At 41.1% G+C, this 14,505-nt stretch overlaps 2 protein-coding genes across 9 annotated transcripts in view; one reads left to right on the forward strand and one right to left on the reverse strand.

Annotated features, from left to right (window-relative positions):
* The window catches only part of ZNF609 (zinc finger protein 609), a 222,180-nt gene that overhangs the window by 199,756 nt on the left and 7,919 nt on the right, over positions 1-14,505 (forward strand). For all 8 annotated transcript variants that reach the window (XM_082444908.1, XM_082444909.1, XM_082444910.1 and 5 more), the window contains 2 exons: positions 10,234-10,321; positions 11,044-13,384. In XM_082444908.1, coding sequence (XP_082301034.1) covers positions 10,234-10,321; positions 11,044-13,384 — 2,429 coding nt within the window. The remainder of the gene's footprint in view (positions 1-10,233; positions 10,322-11,043; positions 13,385-14,505) is intronic.
* LOC309653158 (uncharacterized protein) overlaps positions 1-14,505 on the reverse strand; it is a 204,906-nt gene that overhangs the window by 114,437 nt on the left and 75,964 nt on the right. The window contains 1 exon segment of the mRNA XM_082447522.1: positions 7,006-7,059. The gene's annotated coding sequence lies outside the window, so the exon portion shown is untranslated.

Raw genomic sequence — 14,505 nt, forward strand, 5'->3', positions numbered from 1 at the left:
TTTCTCCAGTTGCGGCGAGCGGGGGCCACTCTTCATCGCGGTGCGCGGGCCTCTCACTGTCGCGGCCTCTCCCGTTGCAGAGCACAGGCTCCAGACGCGCAGGCTCAGTAGTTGTGGCTCACGGGCCTAGTTGCTCCGTGGCATGTGGGATCTTCCCGGACCAGGGCACGAACCCGTGTCCCCTGCATTGGCAGGCGGATTCTCAACCACTGCACCACCAGGGATGCCCTTTTTTGTTTTTTTTAATGTTTACTTATTTATTTATTTTCTTATTAGTCATCCATTTTATACACATCAGTGTATACATGTCAATCCCAATCTCCCAGTTCATCACACCACCACCCCCACCCCTAGCCACTTTCCCGCCTTGGTGTCCATACGTTCATTCTCTATTTCTGTGTCTCAATTTCTGCTCTGCAAACCGGTTCATCTGTACCATTTTCTAGGTTCCACATATAAGAGCACGCAGGTTCTTCGTTGCAGCATGTGGGCTTCTCATTGTGGCAGCAGAATGCATGGGCTCAGTAGTTGCGGCATGCGGGCTCTCTTAGTTGTGGCCCAAGGGCTCTAGAGCACGTGGGCTCAGTAGTTATGGTGCGTGGGCTTAGCTGCCCCGCCGCATGTGGGATCTTAGTTCCCCATCCAGGGGTCAAACCCGCGTCCCCTGCATTGGAAGGCAGATTCTTACCTCTGGACCACCAGGGAAGTCCCTGCACAACTGTTTTGAATTGTCCTCGAAACAAAGTGGTGCTGCTTTGGGATTGGGTTTTGTCTTAACACTGCACTCCTCCTGTGACCTGGGGGAACCTGATTGCTGCCTCATACCTAAGTCATTTCCCCTTTACCGTGTTCCGGTGTTGATCGCCTTTAAGAAGGGAGAATACTTAACTCAGCACTCTAAAACTTAGTAATGTTTAATGAGATTATGTCTGTGAGGCCCTTGGTAAATATGAAAATAACCACCTAGAGAAACACAAAGCACTACTTTTACTACTACTTTTAGCATATTATTATTTTTATTATCTTCAAACATGCCAACCCTTTCCTTATTTTGTGAACACTTATTCAAAATAGAAAGCTTTCTAAAATGAAAACTGACTTTTCTCTTTCTCTTCAGCCTACTTGCTGCCTTAAAGCTAGCCCTTAATAGAGAAACTAGGTCTGTTAAGTGTTATTTTCTGCTTTTTCCTTCTTGTCTTCTTATTCTCCCAGCTGTCTCAACTCAGAACCTTGTAGGAAGAGAGTTATACTTCAGAAAACTGTTTGCTTTGACATTTAAACAAGCCTCCATTTTGTTTTTCCATATTGGAATTTTTCCTCTTCCCCTCTCCCATTTCCAGCACTCTGACCTGTCATCTTTTCAGCTCATTCATTATTGTTAACATTTGCAGATTATACCAGAGGAGGGAGACAGATTTATAAACACGTGTCCCTACCCAGCTGTTTCAAGAGTAGGAATAACATTCCTCTTCTAATTGTATACCTGCTCTCTATACACAGCTATGCTCATCTGCCCTTGTTAATGAGGTGCCTACTTCTAAGTCTTACCTTGTCTAGAAATAAATGTACCCTGTTCCTATTCAAATTGGTTATACAGTAATCAGAGCAGCCCATCACTGGGAGGAGACATCCATTTGAATTCACTTTGCTAACAGCCAGAGAGAATTTAGCCCAATTGCTTTCTTAGGAGGTTTGTCATTTCCCTTAAGATGCCAGGGCCCTAGAAAGGGATAGGAATCCTGTCCTTTTCCCCCCTGGATGCCTCCCTACAGTCCTTTATGTATCTTTTATCTAAGTTGAAGATAAAGGGACATATTAAGGAAGCTGTGTAAAAAGAATCAGAACCCATTAAGAGAGAGATGTGTAATGCCTTGAAGATCTGACCACTCATCAATAATGAGTAATGAGTAAATTACTTAACCTTTCTGGGCTTCCATTTCCTTATTTACAGAGTAGCTTTTTTTTTTTTTTTTAATTTATGTATTTATTTATTTTTGGCTGCGTTGGGTCTTAGTTGCGGCATGCAGGCTCTTAGTTGTGGCATGCGGGATCCAGTTCCCTGACCAGGGATAGAACCCGGGCCCCCTGCATTTCGCGCATGGAGTCTTAACCACTGGACCACCAGGGAAGTCCCAGAGCAAGGATTTGGACTAAGGTTTTCTGACTGCAAGTTCAGTGATCTTTAGACAGCATTCTACATCAAAGAAGAATATAGTTGAGTTATTGCAGATAGGCCCTGGGAGTGCTTAATCAAATAGTATTTTATTAGTCTATGACCAAAGACAAACAAAAGACTAATTCTGGAGTCTTTTAAGTTGTTTTTTTTTTCTTTTCTGCTCAGTTCTTTTTTTTTTTAATTTATATTTTATTTTTAGCTGTGTTGGGTCTTCGTTGCTGCACATGGGCTTTCTCCAGTTGTGGCGAGAAGTGGCCACTCTTCATTGTGGTGCATGGGTTTCTCATTGCAGTGGCTTCTCTTGTTGCGGAGCACGGGCTGTAGGTGCGCAGGCTTCAGCAGTTGCGGCTCGCGGGCTCTAGAGCGCAGGCTCAGCAGTTGTGGCGCAGAGGCCTAGTTGCTCCGCGGCATGTGGGATCCTCCCAGGCCAGGGCTCGAACCCGTGTCCCCTGCATTGGCAGGCAGATTCTTAACCACGGCGCCACCAGGGAAATCCGAATTCTAGAGTCTTATTCTCTAGATACATTACATAGAAAATGTGCCTTTGGGCACATTGAATTACTGTATTCAAACTTTCGACACATCCCTTTTGTTCTGAACACATAGCAAGAAGTAAAATACATAAAGTGAAAATCAAAGAACATGTTTGGGCTCACAAACAAAATAATCTTATCCATGGACCAAAAACAGAAGAGATGCAAGTCACTGAGTGAGGCTGAAACTGGGGGCCTGCTGGCCTCCAGGTATGGGACCAGAGAACGGTGCCTGAGAGATGAGTTCCTGGTACTGAAAATATCTATAGAGATAGTTCATAAATAGAGAGAACTTGAGGCCAGGGGAGTAGGATGCCAACCCCCCAACCCCCCAACCAGTCTCACGGAAGGAGACTTTTAAAAAGTTAATTGAACTTAGCAACAAAAAGAAATGAACTACTTACTGATACATGCAACAACATGGTGAATCTCAAAAGCATTATGTTAAGTGAAAGAAGCCAGATGTGGAAGACTGCATGCTGTCTGATTCACTGTATATGAAATTCTGGAAAAGGCAAAGCTATAGGAATATAAACCAGATTAGTCATTGTCTGGGGCTGGGGATGGTGAAATGAGATTGATTGCACAAGGGCTGAGTACTTTTTGACTAATGGAAATGTTCTATAAATTGATTGTGGTAGTAGTTATACAACTGTAAATATTAATCACACTCATCAAATTATATATTTTAAAACGAATGGATTTTATTGTATATAAATTATAACTATAAAGCAGATTTTTTTTAAAGGGTATATAGGTATAGGGCTTCACACCAGAGTGACAAGTGGCAAGTTAGTTGCATGGCAAATTGTGTAGATTCAGACAAAGGTGAAGAATTGGAGCAACTAATGAAATCAATCTACTGTATTAGGTTTGATTATAATAGAACCTACCCGTTGTTGGAGCTTTAAAAAAAATTGCCCTTGATAAAGAATTTGTTACTTAAAAAAGAAAAAAAGTTAATTGAGTGGGGGAGGAGGGAAGCCTAAGGAGTTGTGAAGAAGCTGCCTGCTGGTTCAATGATTAGAACTGTGATATCTTAAATACCTTCTAATGGCTCAGGCCATTAGAAGACCTCTTCAGACTAGGTCCTTAGGGGGCTAGATGGAAGAAATTGCAAAACTATTAAACAGAGAAGGGGGGAAATTAGTAACAAAAACATCTCATTCAAAAAAGAGACTGGAAACCAAAATTATATATAATAGAAATCTAATGCTAAGAAAGATAACCACTAAAAATTAACCAGGACTTCCATTTTGAGGAAGATGGAGTAGACATACCTTTCCTGATTTCTCCCACTAAATACAACTAAGAAACCTTTACATTATATATATATATATATATATATATATATATATATATATATAATACACAAATATCCAACAGAGGACTAGTATCTAGAATACATAAAGAACTCTCAAAACTCAACAGTAGGAAACAATCCAGTCAGAAAATGAGCTAAAATATGAACAGATATTTCACCAAAGAGGATATACAGATGGCAGATAAGCACATGAAAAAGCTGTTTAACATCATTAGCATTAGGGAAATGCAAATTAAAAATCACAATATGAGATATTAGTATACAACTATTAGAATGGCTAAGATTAAAAAGAGAGAGAGAGGACTTCCCTGGTGGTGCAGTGGTTAAGAATCCGCCTGCCAGTGCATGGGACACGGGTTTGATCCGTGGTCTGGGAAGATCCCATATGCGGCAGAGCAACTAAGCCCATGAGCCACAACTATTGAGCCCACGCACCTAGAGCCCGTGCTCCGCAACAAGAGAAGCCACAAAATGAGAAGCCCGCGCACTGCAACGAAGAGTAGCCCCCACTCGCTACAACTAGAGAAAGCCCGCATGCAGCAACAAAGACCCAGCGCAGCCAAAAATAAAATAAATATTTTTTAAAAAGTTTAAAAAAAAACCAAAACTAAATGCAACTACAGTATAACCCAGTAATTGCATTCTTGGGTATTTATCTTGGAGAGATGAAAACTTAAGTTCAGGGGACTTCCTTGGTGGTCCACTGGTGAAGACTTCGCGCTTCCACTGCAGGGGGTGGAGGTTTGATCCCTGGTCAGGGAACTAAGATCCCACATGCCATGCTGTGCGGCACAGCCAAAACAAAACCAATAAATAAATAAACAAATCTTATTTTTAAAAAACCAAAAAACTTAAGTTCACACAAAAACCTGTACACAAATGTGTATAGCAGCTTATTCATAATAGCCAAAAACTGGAAACAACCCAGATGTCCTTCAGCAGGTGAGTGGTAAGACAAACTATGGTATCTCCATACCAAACCACCAATAAAAAGGACTAAACTATTGATACATACAACAACCTGGATAAATCTCCAGAGAACTATATGCTGGTAGGAAAAAAAAAAAAAACAGTCCCAAAAGGTTATATACTGTATGATTCCATTTATATAATTTTTTTGAAATGACAAAATTATAGAAATGAGAAACAGATTACTAGTTGCCAGGAATTGAGGAGGGGTGGGGATGGGAGGGAAATGAGTGTAGCTAGAAAAGGACAACATGAGGTACCCTTGTGTTGATGGAAATATTTTGTATCTTCATTATATCAATGGCAGAATCTCGGTTGGGATATTATACTATAGTTTTGTTGCAAAATGTTACCATTAAAGGGCATGTGAGATCTCTTTATTATTTCTTACAACTGTATGTGAATCTATAATTATCTCAAAAATTTTAAATTAGTTTTAAAAATTTAACTGTCAGGAATTGAATGCACACCTGGTGAAATTAACATATGGTACAAAGACTGTAATAAGTATGTTTAGAATTCTTAAAGAGAAACAGAATAATAAGCTCTATTAAAAATAAAACTATGAAAAAAATAAAAAATAAAACTATGAACCAAACAACCAGTAATTAAATAATGTCATGTAGATATGAAAAATTAACCAGTTTAAAATTTTGGAAATGAGAAAAAGTCATTTAAATATAATTATATATTATATTCATTGAAATTTTTTAAAAACCTCAATACATTGGATAAATTCTAGGCTACATGTAGTCAAAGAAAAGATTATAAATTGGAAGAATCAAGCACAAAGAAAAACTATATGAGAGATCAACATGAGTCCTAGAAAAAAAAAAAAGAAAGAATGGCAGAAAGGCAATAAATTAATATATAATAGGTAATGACTTTCCTGAATTAGAGAAATTCTAATTAGAAACTTAACTAGGTAGGTTGTACACTCCAAGTACTGTATACCAAACAGATAAATAAAAGTAAATTCAGGGAGACTTCCCCGGTGGCACAGTGGTTAAGAATCCACTTGGCAATGCAGGGGACACGGGTTCCATCTCTGGTCCGGGAAGATCCCACGTGCCGCGGAGCAACTAAGCCCGTGCGCCACAACTACTGAGCCTGCTCTCTAGAGCCCACGAGCCACAACTACTGAAGCCCGCACACCTAGAGCCTGTGATCCACAACAAGAGAAGCCACTGCAATGAGAAGCCCGCAACAAAGAGCAGCCCCGCTCACTGCAACTAGAGAAAGCCCTCGTGCAGCAACGAAGACCCAACACAGCCAAAAATAAATAAATTTATTTATTTTAAAAAAAAGAGTAAATTCAGTATTCTGGTTAAATATGGTAGATTGAAAGTACATGTTTACCTCCTACCTTCCCCCTAAAACCCATTCAAATGTCAGTAAAGGGATTTTGTTTTTAAGATATAAACTCACAAGGTAAAGAAGACAGACAGGTATAAATCAGTAAAACTTGGGACACTAGAAAGCAGATGCACAATGCTAATTTAAGAGACCTGAAAAAACAGAAGCTTGTTTGTTTGTTTCTTTGTTTACCTGAGGTTGGGAGGAAGGAGAGCCAAGAATAAGGAGTTTGCACCACAGATTTCTAGAAATATTCAGAAATTGGAAATATCAGAGTACCTTTGAACACAGGGAATATGAGGTGAAGCTGAAGACAGAAGACTGGCTGAAGGTCTAGAGAAGCAGCAAAGGCTGTGCATTATTATCCCCATCCTACACAGCCCCTCTGCCATTACAGAAAACTGATGTTCACTCTTCGGAGAGTTTCAACCAGAGCAGGGACACTGGGCATAGAGGAAGGCAGGGTGCTGTACCAAGGACTAAGTGAAAATCCATATAACATAGAGAAACTGGCAGGCAGGTAAGAAATTAAAGAGTTCCTCTCTGGGGGAATCTGACAAGTCCTGGAAAGGAGGAAAAATCTCTACCAGTATTCATGGCTTAATGGAAAGGCCCACACATAGTGCTTCCCGTCCAATTTTTATTACCTTTCATTTAAATATGAACAAGATCCGAAGGTCACCAAACTTTTTGAGGAAAACCTGAAAAACAAGAGATTGTAGGACAAAACAAACAGAAAAAAAGGAGTTAGAGGGAAAAAACTACTGAGAGAGCAAAAGACTATTGAGAGAAAAAAATATATAATGAAATATCTTCAGAGAGATAAAATATTGTATCCCATGAAACAAGGATACTTTTTTTTTTGATTAAAAATGGTAAAAATGAAAATTTCAGTATGTAACCTAGAAGATGAAGGAAATCCCTTATAATATACAACCAGAAGACAAAGATATGGGAAATAGGCTAGAAAGATAAGAGGATTAGTCTAGAAGGTCCAAATAGGAGTTCCAGTAATCAAGAACAAGTGGCAAGTATAATTGATAAGACAGAAAATTAATAAGGATATAGAGGATTTGAAACACATTATCAATCAACTTGATCTATCATTTATGGGCTACCCAACAACTGCAGAGTATACATTTTGAAATATTCTTTTCAGGTGCACATGGGATGTTCTTCAAGATAGACCATATTTTATACCATAAATTAATTCTCAATAAATTTAAAAGAATTGAAATCATATATAGTATGTTTTCTAATCACAATAGAATTATATTAGAAATCAGAAACAAAAAGATAGTTGGAAAATTCCCAGGTATTTGAAAATTTGACAGCACTCTTCCAAATAAACCCAGAATCCAAAAAAAAAAAAAAAAAAAAGCCAGGGAAACTAAATGTTTTGACCTGAATGATAATGAAAACATATCAAAACTTGTGGGCTATGAGGGAAATTTACACCTTAAATGCTTACATTAGAAAAGAAAAAAGATCTAAAACAGGGGTTGGTGAACCTTTTCTGTAAAGGGCCAAATAGTAAATATTTTAGGCTTTGAGGGCCATATAGCCTCTATTACACATACTCAACTCTGTCTGCCTTGAGGCGTGAAATCGGGCATAGGCAGTGGGCAAATGAATAAATGTGGCTATATTCCAATAAAACTTTATTTCTGAGCAGTATTTGAATTTCATATAATTTCACATGACAAAATATTATTCTCCTTTTCATTTTTTTCTACAAGTAAAAAATGTAAAAACCATTCTTAGCTTGTTAAAGATACCTTTAAAATATCTCATGGTAGAATGTTTATGACCTTGTGATAAGACATAAAAAGCACAAACAATAAAGGAAAAGCTTAATATATTTGACTTCATTCAATGTAAAACTAACCAAAAATAATTTAGAATTAAGGCAAAAAACAAAAAACAAAATTAAAAACTCCATGTCAGGGAATTCCCTGAGTTCCAGTGGTTAGGACTCTGTGCTCTCACTGCCTAGGGCCAGGTTCAATCCCTAGTCAGGGAATTAAGATCCCACAAGCTGTGTGGCGCAGCCAAAAAAAAAAAAAAAAAAGTCCATGTCAGACATTTTATACCATGTTAAATTTCAGGTGGATCAAAGATTTAAATATAAAAAATCAAACCATAAAAATACTAGAAGAAACCATAAGAAAAAAACTGTTAATAAAGTGATGGAATGGGGAAAGCCTTTTGAAATATGACAAAAATTCTGAGGCCATAAAAGATTGATAAATGTAACAACCTAAAAGTAAGTAATTTCTGCATAGCATTAACCACCGTTGGCAAATGACAAACCGGGGGAAATATCTGATTTGTAGTACAGTCAGAAGGCTTACTGTGGTATATAAACAGTCACAAATAAGAAAAAGACTATAATTCAGTAGAAAAATGAGCAAAGGATATGAACAGACAGTTCATTAGAAGGTAAATACAAATGTCTCATAATGGTATCTTGTAATGAAATGCTGTACAAACTCATAATAAGAAACATGACATTAAAACTACATAAAACACCATTTTTCTCCTATCAGATTGGCAAAACCAGAAAGTTTGAGAACACTATGTTGCCAAAGGGAAAGGACAACAGGTGTTCTCATGAACTACTGGTGGGTTTATAAATTAGTACATCCTCTCTGAGGGCAAATTGGCAGTATTTATGAAAAATCCAAATACAAATGCTCTGTGATTAGCAGTTTTACTTATAGGAATTTATCTTACAGACATATTCTGTGATATGTAAGATAAAACATTTGTACTAGGTTATTTATTCAGCGTTATTTTTAATAGCAGAAGAATGAAGCAACCTAAATGTCCATCAACAGGGGACTGGATAAATAAATGATGGTACGGTTTGAAATCGTTCATATGCAGCCATTGAAAAGAATGAAGTAGTTCTATGTTTACTCATATGGAATGATGCAAAATATATGGTTATGTGGAAAATGTGCAGAACATTGGTGTGCATTGCTACCATTTGAGGAAGAATATATAAACATATTTGCTTATAAATAAATACCTCTGGAGGAGTACATGGATATCCATGGATGTTTCTGAGTATGGGGCCTGAAAAGCTGAAGAACAGTGACAGGAGGGACACTTTATTTTATATTGGGGTTTGTTTGCATTTTTTTTTTGCTACCTTTTAAATTTTGGAGTGTGACTATGGTATCTATTCAAAACCATTTTTAAATAAAATGAACGTATCAGGAATGTTCATTGTGATGTCATTTAAGAGCGAAAATGTGCAAGAAACATCTAAATTTCCATCAACAATATGTATAAATTGTGGTCAAATTATGCAATGACATACTTGAGCACCACTAAAATAAATGGGTTAAGCTCTTCATGTCAACATTGATACATCTCAAATTTGTAATGTTAAGTGAGAAAGGTAAGTTATATACCCAGCATGATCCTATCAATGGCAAGTTTGAAAATATAGTAAACAATGGTTTTCAACTATGATGTTTTATTCTTTAAAAAATAAACCTATTGCAAGTATAGCACAAAATTTTATAAATCCATTGAGCTGGGTGGTGGGTACATGAGTTTTTGTTAAGTTATCCTTTGTATTTTTTTAGTGTATTTGAAATACTGCGTAATTTTTTAAAAGTTAGGAAAATGTGCCTTAACTGGACCATGGAATCTTTGCAACCGTTGCCCATCCTAAGGGGCCCTGGTAGTGTTGTAGGCAGTTCCTGTGGAACTATTCCAGCCTAATGCTGTTAGGCCCACTGGGACCTAGAGCACCCCCTAAACCCTCCTGCAGGAGCCAGAGTGCTACTCAGATGGAAAATACTCTTCTCAGTGGCCAACAGCGTTTCTCTTGTCTATATCTGAGTCTTCTTGTCTTCCAGGGATGTTGGTGGTGAATGTAACATGGAGGAACAAGACTTACGTAGGTACACTTCTTGACTGCACACGACATGATTGGGCACCCCCCAGGTAAGCACTCTACAGCTTTTTAGTTTATGTTAATCTGAACCACCCTCATCAGTGATCCCTTACACCTTTATCTTGTTAGAGTTGGACAGCTTTTAAAAGACACCCAGCTTTTAAAGGACAGTTATGTTATAGAAACAAGGGAAGGCATTATATTCATCTGGCATTCAAGAAGAATAAATCAATGGGTAGGAATGGTGAGAAGATCCTATTTAAGCCTTTATCTGGAATGACTGAATTCTGGCTTCTACCTACAGTCACCTTGAGACCAAGGCCAGAATCTGACTACAGGTGAACAAGCATTCATTGATGATGGTTTTTGATAGTAGCTATCTCTCCGAAGTTTAAACTCGAGAACATTTTCAGTTTCATAAACTACACTAGACAGTCTGGGTTTCACAAGGACCTTTTCAAGTTGCAGTTGGCCGTTAAGACTGATATTTCAGTGAATAGCACTTTACCGCTTGTTCCTAATATTAATTTCCAGTTTGTCAGGGTTGGGGGAACCCAAATCTTGGGGAATAATTTATAGTTAGTATGCAGATAACATTCTCGGAGCTCACCAGTTAATGCAGTTACCATGCTTTCAGAAGTTCCTTTAACAAATCATATTCACTGAAAATGATAGTTACCATATGGACAGTTCTTCTGGAGGCTGCAGCTAAACTGGTTTGAAGATAGCTTCTTTTCTTAATAATATCCTGTTGTGTTTGTCATTTGCCAAGGTTCTGTGACTCTCCCACCAGTGACTTGGAAATGCGCAATGGTCGGGGTAGAGGCAAACGCATGCGTCCCAACAGTAACACACCTGTCAATGAGACAGCCACAGCCTCTGACAGCAAAGGGACCAGCAGTAGCAGCAAAACCCGAGCAGGAGCCAACAGCAAAGGCCGTCGGGGCAGCCAGAATTCTTCAGAACATCGCCCAGCTGCCAGCAGCACCTCTGAGGATGTCAAGGCCAGCCCCTCCTCAGCTAATAAGCGGAAAAACAAACCCCTTTCAGACATGGAGCTGAATTCTAGCTCAGAGGACTCCAAAGGGAGCAAGCGTGTCCGTTCTAATTCCATGGGCTCAGCCACTGGCCCCCTCCCTGGGACCAAAGTGGAACCCACTGTTCTAGACAGAAATTGTCCTTCCCCAGTCCTGATTGACTGTCCCCACCCAAACTGCAACAAAAAGTACAAGCACATCAATGGACTTAAGTACCACCAAGCTCATGCCCATACAGATGACGACAGCAAGCCAGAAGCAGATGGAGACAGTGAGTACGGAGAGGAGCCCACCCTACATGCAGACCTCGGGAGCTGCAATGGTGCATCTGTCTCACAAAAAGGTTCCTTGTCCCCTGCCCGCTCCGCTACCCCCAAAGTTCGGCTCATAGAGCCCCATAGCCCTTCTCCTTCAAGCAAATTCAGCACAAAAGGCCTCTGTAAGAAAAAGTTGAGTGGGGAAGGGGACACAGATCTCGGGGCCTTATCCAATGATGGCTCTGATGATGGACCCTCAGTAATGGATGAAACAAGCAATGATGCCTTTGATTCTTTGGAAAGGAAGTGTATGGAAAAAGAAAAATGTAAAAAGCCCTCTAGTTTGAAACCTGAAAAGATTCCTTCCAAAAGTTTAAAGTCAGCCCGGCCCATTGCCCCTGCCATCCCCCCACAGCAAATTTACACCTTCCAGACGGCCACCTTCACAGCAGCAAGCCCAGGTTCCTCCTCAGGCTTGACCACCACAGTGGTCCAGGCCATGCCCAACAGCCCCCAACTGAAGCCCATTCAGCCCAAGCCCACTGTGATGGGAGAACCTTTCACAGTCAACCCTGCCTTGACTCCAGCCAAGGACAAGAAAAAGAAAGACAAAAAAAAGAAGGAATCTTCAAAGGAACTTGAAAGTCCTCTGACCCCTGGGAAGGTATGTCGAGCAGAAGAAGGCAAAAGCCCATTCAGGGAATCATCAGGAGAGGGGATGAAGATGGAGGTGCTCCTAAATGGCTCCTCAGACCCCCACCAGAGCCGACTGGCTAGCATCAAGGCGGAAGCTGACAAGATCTACAGCTTCACGGACAATGCTCCCAGCCCTTCAATTGGAGGCTGTAGCCGCCTAGATAGCACTACCCCTACCCAGCCCGTGACCCCCTTACATGTAGTGACCCAGAATGGGGCTGAAGCCAGCTCAGTCAAAACCAACAGCCCTGCATACTCCGACATCTCTGATGCTGGGGAGGATGGGGAGGGCAAAGTGGAAAGCGTCAAATCAAAGGACCCTGAACAGTTGGTTAAGGACGGGGCCAAGAAAACCCTTTTCCCCCCTCAGCCACAGAGCAAAGACTCACCATATTACCAAGGCTTTGAGAGTTACTACTCTCCGAGTTACACACAATCCAGCCCAGGGGCTCTGAACCCCAGCAGCCAGGCAGGAGTGGAGAGCCAGGCCCTGAAGACAAAAAAGGATGAGGAGCCTGAGAGCATAGAGGGAAAAGTGAAGAACGATGCCTGCGAGGAAAAGAAACCAGAGCTGAGCAGTTCCAGTCAGCAGCCCTCCGTCATCCAGCAGCGTCCCAACATGTACATGCAGTCGCTGTACTACAACCAGTATGCCTATGTGCCCCCCTATGGCTACAGCGACCAGAGCTACCACACCCACCTCCTGAGCACTAACACCGCTTACCGTCAGCAGTATGAAGAACAGCAGAAACGGCAGAGCTTGGAGCAGCAGCAGCGGGGACTGGATAAGAAGGCAGAGGTGGGCCTGAAGGAGCGGGAGGCAGCACTCAAGGAAGAATGGAAACAAAAGCCGTCAGTTCCACCAAGTCTCACCAAGGCCCCCAGCCTGACAGACCTGGTGAAGTCAGGACCCGGGAAGGCCAAGGAGCAAGGGGCTGACCCTGCCAAATCAGTCATTATTCCCAAGTTGGATGACTCTTCCAAGCTTCCCAGCCAGGCCCCGGAAGGACTTAAAGTAAAGCTGAGTGAGGCCAGCCACCTAGGCAAGGAGGCCTCTGAGGCGAAGACAGGTGCCGAGTGTGGCCGACAGGCAGAGGTGGATCCAATACTCTGGTACCGACAGGTAACTAACTGTTCTGGAAGGAAATAGAAATACCGTTTGATAGTTTTTCTGTCTTTCTCACAAATCAGGGCTGTCCTTTTGTAGGGAATCAACAGAATACAGATTAGCAGAAGAAATCTATAATTTTACGGATTTTTTACTTTCGTAAATCATTTTAACTTTTTTTGTTTGTTTGTTTCTTATTTATCTTTGGCTGCGTTGGGTCTTCGTTGCTGCACACGGGCTTTCTCTAGTTGCATCGAGCGGGGTCTACTCTTCGTTGCAGTGCGCGGGCTTCTCATTGCGGTGGCTTCTCTTGTTGCAGAGCACGGGCTCTAGGTGCGCGGGCTTCAGTAGTTGTGGCACGCAGGCTCAGTAGTTGTGACTCGTGGGCTCTAGAGCGCAGGCTCAGTAGTTGTGGCGCACGGGCTTAGTTGCTCCATGGCATGTGGGATCTTCCAGGACCAGGGCTCGAACCTGTGTCCTCTGTGTTGGCAGGCGGATTCTTAACCACTGCGCCACCAGGGAAGCTCTAACATTTTTTTTTAAAAGCACTTCTTACACCAGTAAAAGGTGTTTTTCCCATTTGACAAGAGAGGCCCAGGTAAGTTAGCTTGATTTGTCTGGAATTACTTGAGACTTAACTGGCAGAGCCAGAACTGGAACCCAGGTATCTAGTGATTCCTAGTCCATTGTTTCTTCCGCAGCGTGGTTCCTATGGAATGAGTTAATGGTGGTCTCTTTAAAGTAGGCCAGAAGTATGCAACTCAGACCGAGTTACTCTCAAAAAGATTTTCTAGGCAGAGTTAGAACTAAGAACTTGGTCTTACATTTTGCTCTGTTCCTCAGACTTAGAAAGTCTCCCTTTCCCTCTTTGTGCCACAGTTAGACCACCCTCCTCGGAGCGGGGCAGCACCCATAGCTCTCTGCCCCTGAGTTTGCTCTGAAGAAGGGAAACCACCTAAATATCCTTGGAAAGGGGACGGCTTCTTCTAGTCAAGGAGTCCTTTCCCCAGAATGCTTGTTCTCTCCTAGAGAAGACCCACTGGTGGATTTTCCCTTTCTTTCACCACATCTTATTTCCTTTTATGGGGGGAGGAGACAGGCATTTAAGCAGGAGGGACCAGAGGTGATTTTAAACA

Source organism: Balaenoptera physalus (assembly GCF_965194825.1).
Source record: "Balaenoptera physalus genome assembly, chromosome: 2".
Lineage (NCBI taxonomy): Eukaryota > Metazoa > Chordata > Mammalia > Artiodactyla > Balaenopteridae > Balaenoptera > Balaenoptera physalus.